Source organism: Oncorhynchus masou, chromosome 29 (assembly GCF_036934945.1).
Source record: "Oncorhynchus masou masou isolate Uvic2021 chromosome 29, UVic_Omas_1.1, whole genome shotgun sequence".
NCBI lineage: Eukaryota > Metazoa > Chordata > Actinopteri > Salmoniformes > Salmonidae > Oncorhynchus > Oncorhynchus masou.
In genome coordinates, this window is record NC_088240.1 from 8,349,024 (window position 1) to 8,370,756 (window position 21,733).

The 21,733-nt window shown below is 45.1% G+C and overlaps 1 protein-coding gene across 7 annotated transcripts in view; it reads right to left on the bottom strand.

Annotated features, from left to right (window-relative positions):
• Nucleotides 1-21,733, bottom strand: part of LOC135518949 (E3 ubiquitin-protein ligase Midline-1-like) — a 58,312-nt gene that overhangs the window by 23,949 nt on the left and 12,630 nt on the right. For 2 of the 7 annotated variants that reach the window (XM_064943927.1, XM_064943928.1), the window contains exon 2: nucleotides 754-1,475. In XM_064943927.1, the coding sequence (XP_064799999.1) occupies nucleotides 754-1,419 (666 nt within the window). In that variant the 5' untranslated portion in view covers nucleotides 1,420-1,475. Of the gene's footprint in view, nucleotides 1-753; nucleotides 1,476-3,775; nucleotides 4,075-11,760; nucleotides 12,017-21,733 lie in introns of those variants that run through there. The other 5 variants (XM_064943924.1, XM_064943925.1, XM_064943929.1 and 2 more) reach the window with 5 other exon arrangements.

Sequence of the window (21,733 nt, forward strand, 5' to 3'; positions counted from 1 at the left end):
CTCTTTGCTCTTTGAAACATTAACAGACCTCATATGAGTTTACTGTAGCTGCATTAGTGGGGAAATCTGACTGAAGGTGGAATTCCATTTGACATGTTTCTAATACTGTAAGCTTTGTGTTGTCGTTTCGTAAGCCAAGAGGGCCAGTAGATACAGTATAACACGTAGCGTATAACTGTGTGTTTACCTGATTGTATTGTTCTCTTGTGCAACACTGTTACCAACCACAATGACTCCTGATTTACCCATGAGTCTGAGGAAACATTCCTCGTTGGTTAGCAGAGGATATTAAAATAGGAGACTATTTTATTGAAATATTGGATCCTACTTCAATTTTAAATCTTAAAATGCCCGTGTGAATTGTGGAACAACAGGGTTTTTTCACGCTGAAGCATGTCACATAGGTTTTAAGGATGAGGCAACATTTGGAAAACAACAATTAGCAATCACATTATTTTTTTGCATCTCTGAAAATGTGTGTGGTGAATCTAAACAAAACTAAAAAATAATGGTCAGATATTGAATCTGATGTGTCTGGTAATTCAGGCACAATATTGTTTATTTAATATACTCAAATGTTTTTACTTGATTTGAATAAAATATGATTTTTAATCTCACCATTTATTCCACTCGGTGGACACAAATTATTGCACATAGTGATCTTTTCACAGTCAATCATTAACTTCCCATACTCCCCAGAAATTCCTGAAGGTGTTTACAGTATAGCATAGTACAGCACAGAGCATCTCTTACCTTGAGTTTCTCATAGCGGTCGCTGAGGGCAGCTACTTGGTGGTCCCGATGCCGACCGACCAGTTTGCACAAGGCACAGATCAACTGTTCATCTGTGACACAGTACATGTTCACCTTCTCGTCCTCGTGCTCCAGACACATGAGTCCCCTGATGTGACAGTCCGGCATGGGCTCGATCAGACGGTGGCTGGTGAAGGGCTTCTTATTGGGGTGGGTGGCCTTCAAGCATTCGTCGCAGTAGGACACCTCACAGGTGACACAGGTCTTGACGGCATCCTGGGGAGGGTCTTGCTCACAGAACTGACACTGCACCCTCTCGCTGGGGGAGGTCATGGCCGTGCCGTCCGGGGCGACCCGCTCACGGCGAGTCTCGCTGGGGGAGTTGGGCCCGCTCACGGAAGCCTTCTGGAAGCGGTCGATGATGTTCTGCAAAGTGACGTTACGCTTGAGTCCCTCTAGGCCCCTCTGGTTGAGGGTGATGGCATAGCGACAGGTTGGGCACTGGAAGGCGCTGATGGACTGCACAGGCTCGTTGGGGCTGCAGTGGGAGACTAGGATGCGATGGGCACAGTTGAAACACAGGCTGTGAGCGCAGGGCAAGAGCAAGGGGTCCTCGAAGAGCTCCAGACAGATTGGGCAGGTCAGCTCCGACTCCAGTGTTTCCATCTTCACACGCAACAAAGCGATGTCGTCAGCGAAATCCAGGGAAGCTGATCAGCTATCTGTAGGGATGACATGGACTTCATCATTAGAGAATGGGAGAATGGGAGAGATAGAGAGAGAGAAAGAGAAAGAAGCAAGGGGTTCAAAAGGGTTAAACAGTAGGGGGTTGTCAACTTTCCCAGAATAGAAATTAATGAGTAGTCTGACCACATTCCTAATCTAAAGAAAACTGGAGATTACTTGTTGTGGTAGAAGAATAAATAGCAGGTATTGGATAACACATCTCTGGTATCTTCATCAGTGGGTTATTGCATGAAATGCAGACACTTCTAAATTGAGTTTCATTGTATTCTAAACCCGCTACAGAAATATAAATTAAAGCTGAATCGAAATGAAACTTGTTTGGTAAGAAGTAAAGAAATCCATGTCGATCTTGAGTTCTCTAGAACTAATTCCTACATATTTTACAGGGAGGAACATCTGACCGTATTTCCTGCGATGCAACAGCCAAACGAAGAAGACCGAAATTGGGAGAAAACAAACAAACGCTGCATATTTTATAAGAGCTTTGAGTTGTTTTGATGATACAACACCATAAATGAGTCATTTTCGTCAAGTGGCCCTTGTCTATGGAGAGGCTTGGCTAGGCTAGCTAGCCCAGGGCAGTGAAGCCAGACAGATCACTGAAGCAGAAGTCCCTGCCTGTTCACGGCTGGAACTCCTTACTGTGACTGGCCTGACGGACACAGAGCCTTTGTTCCAGGCCAGTCAGACACCCCAGCTGCGAGTGGATACGCTGTGCCCGTCGCGTCTCCCTGTGTGAACTCTACCTCCACTCATTATGTGTGAAAGAAGGCAAAAGCTCATTATCAGGCCAGCCGGGCACAAGTGATCTTTGAAGTTGAGGACACAGAAACTCGCAGAGAGCTATAGCTAAGGACGGGTTTGTTCCCTTCCCCTATTCTTGTTCAAATCCACAGAGACACTCAGTTAACCTACTGGAAGATACAACTGTTGCACTCGTCTCACATGTCTGTGATGTAGACAATATGAATTCATCTGTGGGGCTTTGTTGTGCTACTGTTGGTGCTTTGTCCCAGACATGGAGAAACCTTCTCTCTGTTATCCAAGTTGATGAGCCAAGTCAAGATAAGGAGGGTACAATTAGCGTGTCCAATGTTCAAACGTGATGTCAGTACTAAGAAAACATATGGTATAGGTTACTGTATAGCAGTTGCCAGAAATACACTCAAATATTATTATGGTTTATGGTTTCCTCCACAAAAATATAGAGTCTATTCTTAATGCAATGTTAAATGATCCATTTTAAAATGCACAGTGCACACAATATAACATGTTGATAGATTAGTAGATTAGTGCTCATGTCTACTAAAAATAGTAGCAGAATTAGAAGTGTCTACTTAATCCACACAAGAATACTGTCCTGAAATGTCTGTCTGCCATCCTTTTTAAAAAATCTGATTTTATTGAACCTTTATTTAACCAGGCAAGTCAGTTGAGAAGAAATTCTTATTTCCAATGACTGCCTACCCCCGGCCAAACCCGGAAGACGCTGGGCCGATTGTGCACCGCCCTATGGGACTCCCAATCACGGCCAGTTGTGATACAGCCTGGAATGGAACCAGGGTCTGTAGTGACGCCTCCACTGTGCCACTCATAGTGTGAGTAAGTATTCAACAAAACAAACACAACACGACTGACACGTACAGTCTTAGAAAGAAAAGGTGCTACAGTATATCTAGAACAAAATATACAAAAATATTCAGATAAAAAGGGTGTACCAAAAAAGGGTTCTGTGCCCGCATAAGAGAACCCTTTGAAGAACCCCTCTTGGTTCCAGATAAAAAACCTTTTGGGTTCCATGTGGAACCCTTTCCACAGAGGGTTCTACATGGAACCCAAAACAGTTCTACCTGGAATCAAAAGGGTTCTCCTTTGGGGACAGCCTCAGAACCCTTTTCAAACCCTTTTTTCTAAGAGTGTACGTCTGAATAAAAGCAAATTACAATACAACAGTAGCATGCAAATAAACTTCCACGTGTGACTGAACATCCCCGGCAAATGATTAAGTCTCCGTTCAATGAAGACAAATAACAGTTCATAAATATTGAAGAAAAATAATCAAAAGAGCTTTTGCGTGAAGTTGCAAATACTGTACATAAAGACAAATGTCCCCGCCAATGATGTCATCATACAATCTTACAAAAGCCCTAGATACACTGAACCCCTGTCAAAGTACACTGTGGCAGAAAGCCAGAGGAGAGTGATTCACATCAACTACACCTTTACTCCACTCCCTTTGAAAGTTTTCCATTCACACGCAGTTCAGTTTACCCACCGGTGGATTTCGTCCCGCTTTGCACTGCAGAGACATTTCGGTGGAGGAGAAAACTTCTGACCAAAATCATGAAAACATATCGAAGGACATCAAAGGAAACCCTCCCGTAACGAGGAGGTGGTCGGTACCCAGATGACAAAAGTCTTCGTAAGGCAGAAATCCTGCTGTACCGAAGCACGGCTGTCACTAACCAGGAACCAGAGACAGAGAGCAAAAGGTAACCAGCACAACAGGAAGACCTTCCCCACAACTCCAGGACAGACAGCTCCACCTACAGTAGGAGAGCTGGCCAGCAATCACTGGAAATACAGGCAGAGAGAGAGAGAGAGAGAGAGAGAGAGATAGGGGGGGGCAGAGAGACAGCGAGACAGCGAGACAGAGGGGCAGAGAGAGAGAGAGGGGGGGGGGGGGGCAGAGAGACAGCGAGACAGAGGGGCAGTGAGAGAGAGAGAGAGAGAGAGGGGGGGTGCAGAGAGACAGCGAGACAGCGAGACAGAGGGGCAGAGAGAGAGAGAGAGAGAGAGAGAGAGAGAGAGGCAGGACATAAGCAGAGACAGAGTTCTCCAGAACCCCAGGGGTCGACCTAGTCAGTGTAACTCTGGCCCTCACACAGGACAGGCGGGTCAGTGTCCCTCTGTGACCGTCTCCTCTTCCTCTCAAGCGGCACAATGCTGCCCTGTGTGGTGGAACTGTTCTTAGCTCTGTCACCAGGGATTAAAAACAGAGAAAGGCTGATGATACACATGCACACAAATACACACGCACGCAGGAACGCAGGCATGCACACTGAGAAAGGTAAGAATTGCTGTTTCAAAGATTAGTAAAATCTGTAAAACTTCCCAGTGTGTTCATGATAAACCCTGTGTTAATCTGTTCCGGTGTTAATCTGTTCCTGTGTTAATCTGTTCCTGTGTTAATCTGTTCCGGTGTTAATCTGTTCCGGTGTTAATCTGTTCCTGTGTTAATCTGTTCCGGTGTTAATCTGTTCCTGTGTTTCATGATAAACCCTGTGTTAATCTGTTCCTGTGTTAATCTGTTCCTGTGTTAATCTGTTCCTGTGTTAATCTGTTCCTGTGTTAATCTGTTCCTGTGTTAATCTGTTCCGGTGTTAATCTGTTCCTGTGTGTTCATGATGAACCCTGTGTTAATCTGTTCCTGTGTTAATCTGTTCCAGTGTGTTCATGATAAACCCTGTGTTATTCTGTTCCTGTGTTAATCTGTTCCTGTGTGTTCATGATGAACCCTGTGTTAATCTGTTCCTGTTTTAATCTGTTCTGGTGTTAATCTGTTCCTGTGTGTTCATGATAAACCCTGTGTTAATCTGTTCCTGTGTTAATCTGTTCCAGTGTGTTCATGATAAACCCTGTGTTAATCTGTTCCTGTGTTAATCTGTTCCTGTGTTAATCTGTTCCTGTGTGTTCATGATAAACCCTGTGTTAATCTGTTCCTGTGTTAATCTGTTCCTGTGTTAATCTGTTCCAGTGTTAATCTGTTCCAGTGTGTTCATGATAAACCCTGTGTTAATCTGTTCCTGTGTTAATCTGTTCCTGTGTTAATCTGTTCCAGTGTTAATCTGTTCCAGTGTGTTCATGATAAACCCTGTGTTAATCTGTTCCTGTGTTAATCTGTTCCTGTGTTAATCTGTTCCCGTGTTAATCTGTTCCAGTGTGTTCATGATAAACCCTGTGTTAATCTGTTCCGGTGTTAATCTGTTCCTGTGTTAATCTGTTCCTGTGTTAATCTGTTCCCGTGTGTTCATGATAAACCCTGTGTTAATCTGTTCCGGTGTTAATCTGTTCCTGTGTTAATCTGTTCCCGTGTGTTCATGATAAACCCTGTGTTAATCTGTTCCTGTGTTAATCTGTTCCTGTGTTAATCTGTTCCCGTGTGTTCATGATAAACCCTGTGTTAATCTGTTCCGGTGTTAATCTGTTCCTGTGTTAATCTGTTCCTGTGTTAATCTGCTCCCGTGTTAATCTGTTCCTGTGTTAATCTGCTCCCGTGTTAATCTGTTCCTGTGTTAATCTGTTCCTGTGTTAATCTGTTCCCGTGTTAATCTGTTCCTGTGTTAATCTGTTCCTGTGTTAATCTGTTCCCGTGTTAACTGTTCCTGTGTTAATCTGTTCCAGTGTGTTCATGATAAACCCTGTGTTAATCTGTGTGTTCATATCACTCAAGTTTTATAAAGTGGGGGTGGATCACTTTAAATTAAGGAGGGTACCATCTACCATCTGCTCTCCATGTGCCTCCCCTCCCTCTCTCTCTCCCTCCCTCCCTCACTCCCTCCCCTCCCTCACTCCCACCCTCCCTCCCTCCCTCCCTTGCTCTCTCAATCCCCTCCCTGACAGACAGATCCATATTGTTGACATTCTAGACGTCTTGGTGAACACAGAGCGGTGGGTGTGAGAGTGAGTAACACATGGTGTTGGAGATGGAACATCAATGTCTTTCCCCTGTCTGATTTCCTGTGAAGCCTCCAGCTGGGCAGCAATACCTGCTGTACCGTAGTCTAGTATACTGTAGTGTAGTGTACTGTCGTGTATTGCACTGTAATCTAGTGTAGTGTGCTGCACTGTACTGTAGTGTAAAGTACAGTTGTGGAATGTAGTGTACGGTACTGTTAGGTAGTGTGCTGTACAGTACTGTAGTGTATTGCAGTGTAATGTAGTGTACTGTAGTGTACTGTCCTGTACTGTACTGTACTGTTAGGTAGTGTGCTGTACGGTACTGTACTGTACTGTAGTGTACTGTACTGTTAGGTAATGTACTGTTAGGTAGTGTACTGTTAGGTAGTGTACTGTACGGTACTGTACTGTACTGGTAGTGTACTGTGTACTGTACTGTTAGGTAGTGTACTGTTAGGTAGTGTACTGTACTGTACAGTACTGTACTGTAGGTAGTGTACACTGTTTAATGTACTGTACTGTACTGTACTGTACTGTGGTGTGTACTGTTAGGTAGTGTACTGTACTGTACTGTACTGGTAGTGTACTGTTAGGTAGTGTACTGTAGGTGTACTGTACTGTTAGGTAGTGTACTGTTAGGTAGTGTACTGTACTGTTAGGTAGTGTACTGTAGTGTACTGTACTGTACTGTTAGTGTGTAATGTTAGGTAGTGTACTGTACTGTACTGTACTGGTGTGTACTGTTAGGTAGTGTACTGTACTGTACTGTTAGGTAGTGTACTGTTAGGTAGTGTACTGTACTGTTAGGTAGTGTACTGTTAGGTAGTGTACTGTACTGTTAGGTACTGTACTGTACTGTAGTGTACTGTACTGTTAGGTAGTGTACTGTTAGGTAGTGTACTGTACTGTACAGTACTGTAGTGTACTGTATTAGTGTAGTTTAATGTACTGTACTGTACTGTACTGTTAGGTAGTGTACTGTTAGGTAGCGTACTGTACTGTACTGTACTGTTAGTGTAGTGTACTGTTGTTAGGTAGTGTACTGTTAGTGTACTGTACTGTTTGTGTGTACTGTTAGGTAGTGTACTGTAGTGTACTGTTAGTAGTGTACTGAACTGTTAGGTAGTGTACTGTACTGTACTGTTTGGTAGTGTAGTGGTAGTGTACTGTACTGTACTGTTAGGTAGTGTTAGGTTGTACTGTACTGTACTGGTAGTGTACTGTTAGGTACTGTACTGTACTGTATGTGTACTGTACTGTTAGGTAGTGTACTGTAGTGTACTGTTACTGTACTGTATTGTAGGTAGTGTACTGTACTGTTAGGTAGTGTACTGTACTGTACTGTTGGTAGTGTACTGTTAGGTACTGTACTTTACTGTACTGTTAGGTAGTGTACTGTACTGTACTGTAGGTGTGTACTGTTAGGTAGTGTACTGTACTGTAGTGTACTGTACTGTTAGGTACTGTACTGTACTGTATGGTAGTGTTACTACTGTTAGGTACTGTACTGTTACTGTACTGTACTGTAGGTACTGTACTGTACTGTACTGTTTAGTGTACTGTTAGGTAGTGTACTGTTACTGTACTGTACTGTTAGGTAGTGTACTGTACTGTAGTGTACTGTTAGGTAGTGTACTGTAGTGTACTGTACTGTACTGTACTGGTACTGTACTGTTAGGTAGTGTACTTGCAGGTACTGTACTGTTGTTAGGTAGTTACTGTACTGTACTGTTACTGTTAGGTAGTGTAGTGTAGTTTAGTGTACTGTACTGTTAGGTAGTGTACTGTAGTGTACTGTACTGGTGCATTTTAGTGTCTGTGGAGAAGAGTGAGGCTCATCTTCACACACCCGGGACCCAGAGGTTCCTAAAAACATGGTCCTAGTTCCTTTCTCTACCTATAGGAGCCTAACACATGCCTGCTATTTAAAAAATAATGTTTTGTTATACACAAAGTCCTCTAGGAATAGTTTCATACGTGCGTTTTGCCACAAGTATGCAACATTCATGCAAAATACAAAATAAATTGATGGCATGCTCCGGAGTGGTGCAGCGGTCTAAGGCACTGCATCTCAGTGCAAGAGATGTCACTACAGTCCCTGGTTCAATTCTAGGCTCTATCACATTTGGCCGTGATTGGGAGTCCCATTAGGCGGCACAATTGGCCCAGTGTCATCTGGGTTAGGTTTTGGCCGGGGTGTGCCGGCATTGTCAATAACAATTTGTTCTTTAACTGACTTGCCTAGTTAAATTGAAGAAAAAAAAATGGTTCAAACTGTGCTTATCTTTAAGGAATGTGACACTGAGTCAGCAGTGTTATCATACACAAAAAGTATGCTGCATTAACTTGGATTAATAAATGCATGGGTGGATCTGAATGATCAATTGCCTTGAAGCCAGCCCCCTGTCTGCCCACTGCCAGCAATGGATAAATGTGAACTTTACAATGGGGCTGGGACAGGCTCTTACAACCAACCCAGGGCGGGGGAGGGGGGGGGGGGGGTTGGCACCTACAGTCATTGGTTGGCACAAGACTCACAATCAATAGCCAATAGGACTGTGCATTCACGTGTCCTGAGAGAGAGCGACAGACCACTTTTTTTTAAAAGCCAACTAACACTGTCTAAAGAGTAACCACATCTAGACACCAACAGCCTAAAAAGAGACCCACAGAGCTGTTGTCATAAAGGTTGTTAAATCCCTGACATCTAGTGCCAGCAGACCGGGCAAGATGAAGTGCAGGAAAGCCGATAATGTAACCTTAATAATAGGATGAAGTGTAAATTGTTTATCCCCAGGGCCCAGGCATGCATGGCAGTGTAACAGCTGAACTACCAGAGAAACAGTAGACAGGGATAAGGTTCTCTGCATGAGGGCACTGACAGGTTTTCCAGTTGGGATATATGCACGAGTCAAGCATTAGTACTCTACTAACTGAATATTAGAGCTTCTATCAGAGCTCACAGATGTAGGATTTTAATTTGAGTCAGTTTGCTACAGCAGTAAAATTAAATTAAAATACTTTAGAAACCTTTTTAAAACCTTGAATACACTTCAATTTTGCAATTCCTGCTATGCATGAAAATGCTCAGCAACAGAAGAGTGATCAAATTAAGATCCTACATCTGTTTAACTAAATAGGTTTTGTTTTTTAAACGAGTCATACTGGGATTGTTTTTTCTCTCAATTCAAGCTCTTTCTAATCAGCTTTGCCACACTATTTGATCATCTCTAATGACTGCCTTTATCCTTGTATTCATCATTAGAGAGAGAGAGAAATTGCTCTTTTTCCCGGGGCAGATACCTAACATGTTTATCTGTAATCCTGTTTTTGTGGCGTATCTGTGACCAATGTGTGACCTGGCACTGCGTCCTAAAGCAGCCGGTTCAATAGAGCGGTCCAACAGCCCTGTCAAGGTTGACGTCAAGTCTGACATTTCAAAGTGAAATCTCAAACTTTAGAGGCCTTTTTTAAAACCTTGAATACACTGAAAGTTTGCATATCCTGCCGAGCAGGACATTTTTTCAGCAGAAAAAGAGTGATCAAATTAAGATATGTATTGATTGTGACATGACAATAGGTATTACATTTGTTTAGTGTTGATGTCTCGATGAGGGATATTGATTACAATGTGTGCCAATAAACAATAGCCTACAGTAAGGAATGTAAGTGTAAAAATACAATAGTACAGTTATGAAATGCAACAAGCTGAAAGAGATACACTGCAAAGGAGTTTGTGTGCAGTTGAGAGAGACAATCCAATGTAGATTTGACCACAGATAAGAAATTGGAAACAGAGGCCATTAGTTGGATTGATTCATTGCCAGTTAGCCTTTAGCCAGCCAAGCAGTCAAGCAGCATTAGAACAGAGGGTCTGTTAGCTACGCCTGCTGTTGGCAGGGTCGGTCTTTCTGTAGGTCATCCTGGTCAGTTATCAGAACAGCCAAACTCTCCCATTTCCTCTCTGTGGCTTGGCAGGTGGCATCAGCAGGAAAATAGTGTTTTCTTTCCATAGCCGCGTGAACTTTCACTGAATCGCCCTCAGACTCATTATTTTCCAGCAAAGTCCTGGCCCAGCATAGATTTCATGATAACAGAATTTGGTCGCAGTTGGATTGCACTAATCTCTTATAAAATATAATCTAACGTTCTCCCTTGATCCCAAAATACTGTACTCACTGGATTAAATTGAGGGTTTATTATGCATCATTGAAATTACTTGAAAAAATGATTTGTTTAACAAAGTACATATTTTGTCATTCTTACACGTAAAGTGTACTCTTTACATTGCTGCATAGTGATTTCAGATTACCACATATTGATGGGCAATTTAGCCACTACAAAACAGAGGTAAAAGAGGGACACCTAGTGGCTGACATGTAAACCGCATGACAATGACAATCCCTGACAAATTGACTATTTAAACTGCTGATAAATCATGCACTATGCACACACACACTACTATAATACTAATCTATATTGGTACCAAACAAAACGTTACCGATGTAGACTGCCAAAGTCATTACTCACTATCCCGCCTGTCCCTTTCCTTGTTGACCTCTTTCAACATCTAGGCTTACAATCAACCTAAACAAATCATTCACACACTGACAAGGTTTCCATGGGGATACATGTGATCTCAGTGTGATTCCAGAGAAAAGTTAGGCATTCCTCTGTTCCATCAGGAGATAGTTAGTTACTAATTAATCAAGAAAACCCCAGGCTCCAACAAGTCTCAATTTTACACTTAGAAAGTAATAAAGTAATGAGGAAGTACACAGATAAACTCTGATCTAAAACTACAGGCAATATTTTGTGACAATAGTACTGCTTTGAAGCTAGACAGGCAACTCAGATTGCAAACAGTGCTATATTTCACTTGTGTTTATCTTCTCTTAAGTAGTAAGAGACATTTGGTGGGGCATTGGGACACCGGGATATGGCACTGGTATAACTCTCACACTGTGGAACAAACTGAGAATGTTATTGGCAATACACTTTTGAAAAAGAGGAGCTTCACTCAACACAAAAATAGCTTTCATTGAAATGTGTGAGAGCCAGACGTGAATTCTACGAACTGAAAAACGATACAGCCTGATATTCCAACTGCATTCTGCAAATGGAATGTTTGATAAAAAAGGCAACACTTCTTAGGATTTATCTAACTCATAAATAATGTTTTCTTGACAATCAAGGTGGTAAACCTTGGTATTGATATCAGCACTGCAGTTGACACACCGGCTTTCCTAATCACAACATTCGCAGCTTCAGAATGAGTCACGTCAAAAGAATGAGGATCACAGACAATCCATTGCACATGATCACAACATTTCGCCGTGTCGTTTCACTCACTGCCTCCCTCAACCACTGTGTTATTCTACACACTGTGATGTCACACTTTCATAATTCAACCATAATGGAATTTTCTGAGTGCAGAACAGCAGAGTGACATCAGCTTCTGAACTACGCCCTGCCTCGAGGCTGAGTCAACATTTTGCTCCCAAACATGTCACCACAATGACACCGAAACACATACAGCACACAGACACCACTTGTTTCTGTGTAGGAAAATATGCAAACCTGAAGTTAAAGTAATCAGTAACCTCTTCTTTTTTTACCTGCCACATGGTTAAAATCCCATTATCCACAAACAGGGGGAAAATAAGAAATGTCTCACAGTTGACGAGTCTGGTAGCACTACACTATAATAGGCCAATCCACTGCAACGCTCTGCAATAACAGGCTAACTCTTCTGTTTTTACCTCCAGTACCAGTTTTGACTCGTCTGTTTTTTACCTCCAGTACCAGTATTGACTCTTCTGTGAGTTTCTGGCCCTCCAGGAGGGTTGAAACTGTCTGCCGTGGGCTGCAAACTAACCAATCACACAGAGGGGGAGGGACCTCTGAGATGGTGGGTGTGTCTGCTCAGGGATTGTGAGCTGAGAAGCTTTGCTATGTTCAGAAAGAATTTCCAAAAACAGCACATATGGTGCGACTGGAGAATGTTTATATAATCCAATAACCATCAATCATAATGTATGTGGATGCAGTGACTAGTCGTTGACATATAGAAACACAGCAGGTAGAGACACACTATCAATCCAGTATATCACACAATGATTAGTATACAACACAACACACCAATGTTGATGAAAAACACATAACACTGTCACAATGTGAGGTGGGGGGGGGGTCTCGTCCCAGTCCAATGTGAGGTGGGGGGTCTCATCCCAGTCCAATGTGAGGTGGGGGTCTCATCCCAGTCCAATGTGAGGTGGGGGGGGAGTCTCATCCCAGTCCAATGTGAGGTGGGGGTCTCGTCCCAGTCCAATGTGAGGTGGGGGGTGGGGGTCTCATCCCAGTCCAATGTGAGGTGGGGGGGTCTCATCCCAGTCCAATGTGAGGTGGGGGGTCTCATCCCAGTCCAATGTGAGGTGGGGGGTCTCATCCCAGTCCAATGTGAGGTGGGGGGTCTCATCCCAGTCCAATGTGAGGTGGGGGGGTCTCATCCCAGTCCAATGTGAGGTGGGGGGTCTCATCCCAGTCCAATGTGAGGTGGGGGGGGTCTCATCCCGGTCCAATGTGAGGTGGGGGGTCTCATCCCTGTCCAATGTGAGGTGGGGGGTCTCATCCCAGTCCAATGTGAGCTGGAGGGTCTCATCCCAGTCCAATGTGAGGTGGGGGGGTCTCATCCCAGTCCAATGTGAGGTGGGGGGGTCTCATCCCAGTCCAATGTGAGGTGGGGGTCTCATCCCAGTCCAATGTGAGCTGGAGGGGGTCTCATCCCAGTCCAATGTGAGCTGGGGGGGTCTCATCCCAGTCCAATGTGAGGTGGGGGGTCTCATCCCAGTCCAATGTGAGGTGGGGGGTCTCATCCCAGTCCAATGTGAGGTGGGGGTCTCATCCCAGTCCAATGTGAGGTGGGGGTCTCATCCCTGTCCAATGTGAGGTGGGGGTCTCGTCCCAGTCCAATGTGAGGTGGGGGGGTCTCATCCCAGTCCAATGTGAGGTGGGGGGTCTCATCCCAGTCCAATGTGAGTTTGGGGGTCTCATCCCAGTCCAATGTGAGGTGGGGGGTCTCATCCCAGTCCAATGTGAGGTGGGGGGTCTCATCCCAGTCCAATGTGAGGTGGGGGGTCTCATCCCAGTCCAATGTGAGGTGGGGGGTCTCATCCCAGTCCAATGTGAGGTGGGGGTCTCATCCCTGTCCAATGTGAGGGGGGGGTCTCATCCCAGTCCAATGTGAGGTGGGGGGTCTCATCCCAGTCCAATGTGAGGTGGGGGGTCTCATCCCAGTCCAATGTGAGCTGGGGGGTCTCATCCCAGTCCAATGTGAGGTGGGGGTCTCATCCCAGTCCAATGTGAGGTGGGGGGTCTCATCCCTGTCCAATGTGAGGTGGGGGGTCTCATCCCAGTCCAATGTGAGGTGGGGGTCTCATCCCAGTCCAATGAGGTGGGGGGTCTCATCCCAGTCCAATGTGAGGTAGGGGGGTTGCATCCCAGTCCAATGTGAGATGGGGTGTCTCATCCCAGTCCAATGTGAGGTAGGGGGTCTCGTCCCAGTCCAATGTGAGGTGGGGGGTCTCATCCCAGTCCAATCTGAGGTGGGGGTCTCATCCCAGTCCAATGAGGGATGGGGGTCCGTCCCAGTCCAATGTGAGGTGGGGGTCTCATCCCAGTCCAATGTGAGGTGGGGAGGTCTCATCCCAGTCCAATGTGAGGTGGGGGTCTCATCCCAGTCCAATCTGAGGTGGGGGTCTCATCCCAGTCCAATGAGGGATGGGGGTCCATCCCAGTCCAATGTGAGGTGGGGGTCTCATCCCAGTCCAATGTGAGGTGGGGGTCTCATCCCAGTCCAATGTGAGGTGGGGGTCTCATCCTAGTCCAATGTGAGGTGGGAGGGTCTCATCCCAGTCCAATGTGAGGTGGGGGGTCTCATCCCAGTCCATTGTGAGATGGGGGTCTCATCCCAGTCCAATGTGAGGTGGGGGGTCTCATCCTAGTCCAATGTGAGGTGGGGGGGTCTCATCCCAGTCCAATGTGAGGTGGGGGGGTCTCATCCCAGTCCAATGTGAGGTGGGAGGGTCTCATCCCAGTCCAATGTGAGGTGGGGGGTCTCGTCCCAGTCCATTGTGAGGTGGGGGTCTCATCCCAGTCCAATGTGAGGTGGGGGTCTCATCCCAGTCCAATGTGATGTGGGGGGTCTCATCCCAGTCCAATGTGAGGTGGGGGGTCTCATCCCAGTCCAATGTGTGGAGGGGGGTCTCATCCCAGTCCAATGTGAGCTGGGGGGGTCTCATCCCAGTCCAATGTGAGGTGGGGGGTCTCATCCCAGTCCAATGTGAGGTGGGGGTCTCATCCCAGTCCATTGTGAGGTGGGGGGTCTCATCCCAGTCCAATGTGAGGTGGGAGGTCTCATCCCAGTCCAATGTGAGGTGGGGGTCTCATCCCAGTCCAATGAGGATGGGGGTCTCATCCCAGTCCAATGTGAGGTGGGGGGTCTCATCCCAGTCCAATGTGAGGTGGGGGGTCTCATCCCAGTCCAATGTGAGCTGGACGGGTCTCATCCCAGTCCAATGTGAGCTGGAGGGGTCTCATCCCAGTCCAATGTGAGGTGGGGGGTCTCATCCCAGTCCATTGTGAGGTGGGGGTCTCATCCCAGTCCAATGTGAGGTGGGGGGTCTCATCCCAGTCCAATGTGAGGTGGGGGGTCTCATCATAGTCCAATGTGAGGTGGGGGGTCTCATCCCAGTCCAATGTGTGTTGGGGGTCTCATCCCAGTCCAATGTGAGGTGGGGGGGGTCTCATCCCAGTCCAATGTGAGGTGGGGAGGTCCCAGTCCAATGTGAGCTGTGGGGTCTCATCCCAGTCCAATGTGAGATGGAAGGGGTCTCATCCCAGTCCAATGTGAGGTGGGGGGTCTCATCCCAGTCCAATGTGAGGTGGGGGTCTCATCCCAGTCCATTGAGGGATGGGGGTCTCATCCCAGTCCAATGTGAGGTGGGGGTCTCATCCCAGTCCAATGTGAGGTGGAGGGGGTCTCATCCCAGTCCAATGTGAGGTGGGGGGTCTCATCCCAGTCCAATGTGAGGTGGGGGGGTCTCGTCCCAGTCCATTGTGAGGTGGGGGTCTCATCCCAGTCCAATGTGAGGTGGGGGGGTCTCATCCCAGTCCAATGTGAGGTGGGGGGTCTCGTCCCAGTCCAATGTGATGTGGGGGGGTCTCATCCCAGTCCAATGTGAGGTGGGGAGGTCTCAGGGAAACAATATACAGCCCAGTGACAAATAGCCAAACTAAACAATGATTGATGTCACCATGCAACATTACACCATTACAGAATGAGACCACTGGACTAACAGAGCAGAAACATCCACAGTGGAACGAAAGCTAGACTTCCATGGTAAAGAGTTGTCAGGATCATATTGGCTGTGCTGTTTAACACAGTGAAGACATTAGCTTCTGCATGAAAATGGTGTGTTCACAGTCACAACAACAAACATTCCATCATCCTCAATGGCATCATGATCATAATGCTGAGGTGATTGTAAAGCCAAACACTGGGAAGCTTTATCTTGACTTTCATTGAACTTCACAAGCCACGTGTCAGTTTCTCGCACTGAACACACCCTCATTCCATCTTCCCATGTCAACACAGTGAGTGGACGTGGAGACACATCAGAATGTCTCTGCCATTGAAACAGTTGACTGAGACGGTGTTGAAAGTCTCCTCAGTTTGTTGGCACCAGGTCCACCGCTCTCTCTGTGGTCATGTGGAAAAATGCACCCTCTTCGAAACGTCTGCAGCTACTAGATGTGTTTGGTGGCCGCCCGATGATGCAATCACATCGTATAACATCTGATCAATGCTAAACCCTGGCCTCCATCCCACCTCCATAGCCAAGGGCTGATGTATATCCCCTAGCTCAGCTCACACGTTCCACTACCTCGGGTGACCTTTTATCAATGGATCACTAAGATTCTCTCCCAAAATGGCACTCTATTCCATATTTAGTGCACTACTTTTCATCAAGGGCCCATAGAGCTCTGGTCAAAAGTAGTGCACTATATAGGGAATAGAGTACCATTTGAGATGCAAAATATGACTATTGATATCTCGTAATAAGTTAGTTTACAGCACTAAGGCCCCAGAACAGCATGCTGGCTACAGAGCTCTGGCAGTAATCCATTCAGATTGGTCATTACCCACAGCAGAACCCCTGCCATGAGAACAGTTATGTTCATGTTTTCTTTTTCACTTCAGAAAGCTATGAAAATGTAATCCAGTTTTCTATGGGTTGAGAAAAGATTGATTAATGAATATAAATACTTCAGTGGCCCATTGCACTAGACTAGAGCAACTACCCACTGGGCACCCTCTGGTTGAATCACTGTTGTTTCCATGTCATTTCAATTCAATTACGTTGAACCAACTTGGAAAAGACGATGAATTGACCTCTGCCCAGTCAGTAGGGTTACGATGATGACATTACATTTATTTTTTTAAGTTGGGGCATGGATCAGAAAACCAGTCAGTGTCTGGTGTGGCCACCATCTACCTCATGCAGCTTGACACATCTCCTTCGCATAGAGTTGATCAGGCTGTTGATTGTGGCCTGTGGAATGATGTCCAATTCATGCTTTAATTGCTGTGCTAAGTTGCTGGATATTGGCGAGAACTGGAACATGCTGTTGTAAACGTCGATCCAGAGCATCCCAAACATGCTCAACTGGTGACATGTCTGGTGAGTATTCAGGCCATGGAAGTACTGGGACATTTTCAGCTTCCAGGAATTGTGTACAGATCCTTGCGTCATGGGGCCATGCATTATCATGCTGAAACATGAGGTGATGGCAGTGGATGATGAATAGCACAACACTGGGCCTCAGAATCTCATCAAGGAATCTCTGTGCCTTCAAGATAAAATGCAATTTCTTTTCTTGTGCCTTCTCATACTATACACACCGCCACCATGGGGCACTCTGTTCACAATGTTGACATCAGCAAACCGTTCGCCCACACAACACCATACACATTGTCTGCCATCTGCCCGGTACAGTTGAAACCGGGATTCATCCGTGAAGAGCACACTTCTCGATCGTGCCAGTGACCATCGAAGGTGAGCATTTGCCCACTGAAGTCGGCTACAACACCGAACAGCAGTCAGGTCAAGACCCTGGTGAGGATGATGAGCACGCAGATGAGCTTTCATGAGACGGTTTTCTGACAGTTTGTGCAGAAATACTTTGATTGTGCAAACCCACAAATTCATCAGCTGTCCGGGTGGCTCGTCTCGATCCTGCAGGTGAAGAAGCCAGATGTGGAAGTCCTGGGCTGGCGTGGTCACATATGGTCTGCGGTTGTGAGGCCGGTTGGACGTACTGCCAAATTCTCTAAAACAACATTGGAGGCGGCTTATGGTACATAAAATAACATTAAAGTATCTGGCAACAGTTCTGGTGGAAATTCCTGCTGTCAGTGTGCCAATTGCACGCTCCCTCAAAACTTGAGACATCTGTGACATTGTGTTGTGTGACAAAACTGCACATTTTTGAGTGGCCTTTAATTGTCCCCTGCACAAGGTGCACCTGTGTAATGATCAGGCTGTTTTATCAGCTTCTTGATATCCACACCAGGTGGATGGATTCTCACTAACAAGGATGTAAACAAATTTGTGCACACAATTTGAAAGAAATTAACTTTTTGTGAAAATTGTTTTGTGTTTACTGTCATTTGAGGTGATGACGATTATCAATTAACTATGTTTAATTATTATGATGATTAAATTAATCCTGTAAGAATGAACTCATGGGGAACCACGGAAAAAGTTTATTTAACGAGTTACCATTTTCTGAATTAACTCTTAAAGATATAAAGATGACTTACATTTCAGTCATAAATCAGTCATTAATTAATTTACCTTTAGTCTCATTCTGGATGTTGCAAAATCCTTGCATATCTGCACAACCCCAGCATAAGTGATGAATCAGTGATATACACATTGGCTTCATGTTTTATTTACTAACTAACTAAATAATCACACAGAATTACATAAACGCACAAACAGAATAGCTTACACATTGATTACGACATAATGCAATGAAAAGTCCCTAGTGGACTAAACCGATATGAGGGCTTGTTACACAGAATGGCAGATTCAAAAGAGAGGGAAAGGGAGGGGCATGTAAGAAAGAGCTGGAGAAAAGGGGAAAGGACTTCCCTAACGTACATACAGCCGAGAACTATGCTCAGGGAAATGTGAATACTTTGCACATGAACGGCCGCTCATTCGAAAGAACTGCAATGTACACATTTACGTGTGTATGTCTTTGTTGTCTCTCTGTTGAAATCGCCGATCCGTCTGGGGAGTATAATTTGACTGAAAGTCTCTGGTTTGTTCACCAGAGATCAAAGTCTTTCGTAGTTGTAGCTCTGTTATTATGTATACATCAGACGTACCAATGGTCGTTTGATAGGGAAATGTTCTATATAATGGATCTTTCAGAGTACCACCCGGGGGTTCTCGGTGGCGTTTACTATACTAAAGTACTTAAACAGCTGCATACGGTGTCACGCCTTGGTCTTAGTATTTTGTGTTTTAGTTTATTAGTTAGTCAGACCAGGGTGTGACATGGGGTTATTATGTATTGTAGTTTCATATTGGGGTTTGTAGTAGTTGGGATTGTAGCTGATTAGGGTGTGTGTGTTTAATAGGTTTGGCTGCCTGAGGCGGTTCTCAATCAGAGTCAGGTGATTCTCGTTGTCTCTGATTGGGAACCGTATTTAAGTAGCCTGGTTTTCGCTTTGTATTTCGTGGGTGATTGTTCCTGTCTCTGTGTTAGTTTCACCAGTCAGGCTGTAATAGGTTTCACGTTCCGTTTGTTGTTTTGTATTATTTAGTTGTTCATGTATAGTTCGTTCGTTTGTCTTCACTAAATAAACATGAGTAACCTACACGCTGCATTTCGGTCCGACTCTCTTTCAACTAAAGAAGAACGCCGTTACATACGGAATGTTCCTGTACAGTCTTCATCTTTCTCACTCAAGAAAGTTTTAGCGTTTCTAACCAATTTGTACCTTTCATCTCATGCTGTCCATGTACTGGTCTTGTAGAGTCATTTGTGACGTCCGGTTCACACCGTCCGCCTGCTTGCTATTTAGTTTTAAACCATTTCTCAGCCATGTAGCCACTGCTTTATGCTATCTGGTCTATAGAGATTTTCTTCTTCTCTGTTGAAAGTTTTCAGAGCGTCTAACCATTTCGTACCTTCCACCTCACGCTGTCGGTCCCACTGGTCTGATGTAAATTTCATCATGGGTCCTTTTATGCACTCTGAAATAAAGGGGCGTTCCCTGATGATGACATAATGCCTGTGCTCACGGGGGTGTGGTCACGGACTGGTTAAGACTTCATATGAAAAACAATTCTCTCATTTAGAAGGCTAACACCATATTACATCTTCTCACAAATAGTTTCATATTTAATCATATAAGTTCCACAACATCTAGATGTGAATCTGATCACTGGGAAATATACACATTCAGAGTTACAGTTATGTTGTTCTCTGTCCTTAGTTACATCAGAGATCTGGCGCCTATGATCCTCACCCAGTAGGGAAAGTCATCTCAGAATGGAACATTTCTGAGATTTTTATTTCAGCTCATGGAACATGGGACCAACACTTTACACGTTGCATTCATATTTTTGTTCAGTGTAGTTGATTTTGCGAACTCATCAAAACAGAAGCTTCCGAGATAATTAGTGGGTGAGTGGATAGTGCACTGCACACTGCATGGCATCTGTCATGGAAATCTGCCTCAATATAATGTTGATGGCCTACAGTAATCCTCTTAAACGTTAAGTACACTATTTGGGTGACTTTGAGCAATTCTGGACCAGTTCTGACCAACATTTTTCTGTGCAGAGCGCTCTGTGAATTGTTCTGTGACATCTCTGGTTGTCCTGCTCCGCTCTCATCTGAGACACAGGTTGCGTTCCTCTGCCCAGATCTTACCATGCCAGGATAGGTATTTTACACATCATCTAACCACGTCATATGCTACAGCAATCTGTCAGCCGATGACACAGTCGATGACGTGGCACGCAACCATTGGTTGATGCACGCAATGTCTGAGCAGGTGAACCCGACCGCAGTATGTGAAATCTGACATCTCATTTGAGTAGGTAGTGACATGTCACATTTTCTGGCCTATCCAGACAAAGGATGAAACTCCATTGGCTGTGAACCTCACAGATCCATTTACAATATGGCATACGAAGTGTGAGACTCTAGAGCAGGGGTACTCAACTCTCACCCTACGAGGTAAGGAGCCTGCTGGTTTTCTGTGCTACCTTATAATTCAATTGCACACACCTGGTGTCCCAGGTTCTAAATCAGTTCCTGATTAGATTGGAACATTGAAAAAATGCAGTGGAACTGGCTTTGAGGTCCAGAGTTGAGTTTGAGGGCTCTAGCGGTTACAGCAAACATCATCTCGCTGTGATGTTCTCAGATGGATTTAGAATTGAAACAAGACTACTTTCTATTGGTCATAGAGGGCCAAAATCAATGTGTGCTTGAAGCTGAAGTTGTAACGAGCCAGCAGGCATTTGAATGGTTCCAATTGTATATTGTCATTAAGTAAGCGCTGACAGACATGGCAGCTCTACTTCTAGCTCCAAAGCAACTTCGCTGTATTTTTTTTTTTTTGGTGTTATTTCTTACATTATTAGCTCGGAACGTTTTTTGTGTTATTACATACAGCCGGGGCACAACTTTTGGATATCAGAGTGGCGGTAACTCACCAGCATTACGACCAGGAATACGACTATCCAGAATTGGATCCTATGTTCGTACCCCCAGGCAATTGAACTGAAGTCCCAGAGGCTGCTCCAAGATTCCGTCGGGGTAGAAGAAGTATTTGGAGTGGACTTCTAGTCCGGCTCAGGAGGCATGCACACCAACCACCATCCGCTTACGAGTATATTACTCGCTCTTGTTCAGTCGCTGGACAATAAAGTAGATGAGCTCAGGGCAAGGTTCTCCTTCCAGAGAGACATCAGGGATTGTAACATACTCTGTTTCACGGAAACATGGCTCTCTCAGGATATACTGTCCCCATCCATACAGCCAGCTGGGTTCTCAGTATGTCGCACAGACAGGAATAAGGAACTTTCCGTGAAGAAGAAAGGCGTGGTGTAATGTTTCATGATTAACCACCCATGGTGTGATTGTGATAACCCTTTTGTTCACCCGACCTAGAATACCTCACAATCAAATGCCAACCATATTACCTCCCAAGAGAATTCTCTTCAGCTATAGTCACAGCCCTCAAACCGATATCACGACAGCCCTCAAGTAACTACACTGGACTTTATGCAAACTGGAAACCACATATCCTGAGGTCGCATTTATTGTAGCTGGGTATTTTAACTAAGCAAATTTGAGGAAAACTCTATTGAAGTTCTGGAAAAACACTCAACTACTGAAAATTCCCCTTTCGAGATGCCTATAAGCCGTCCCCCGCACTCCCTTCGGTAAATCAGATCACGAC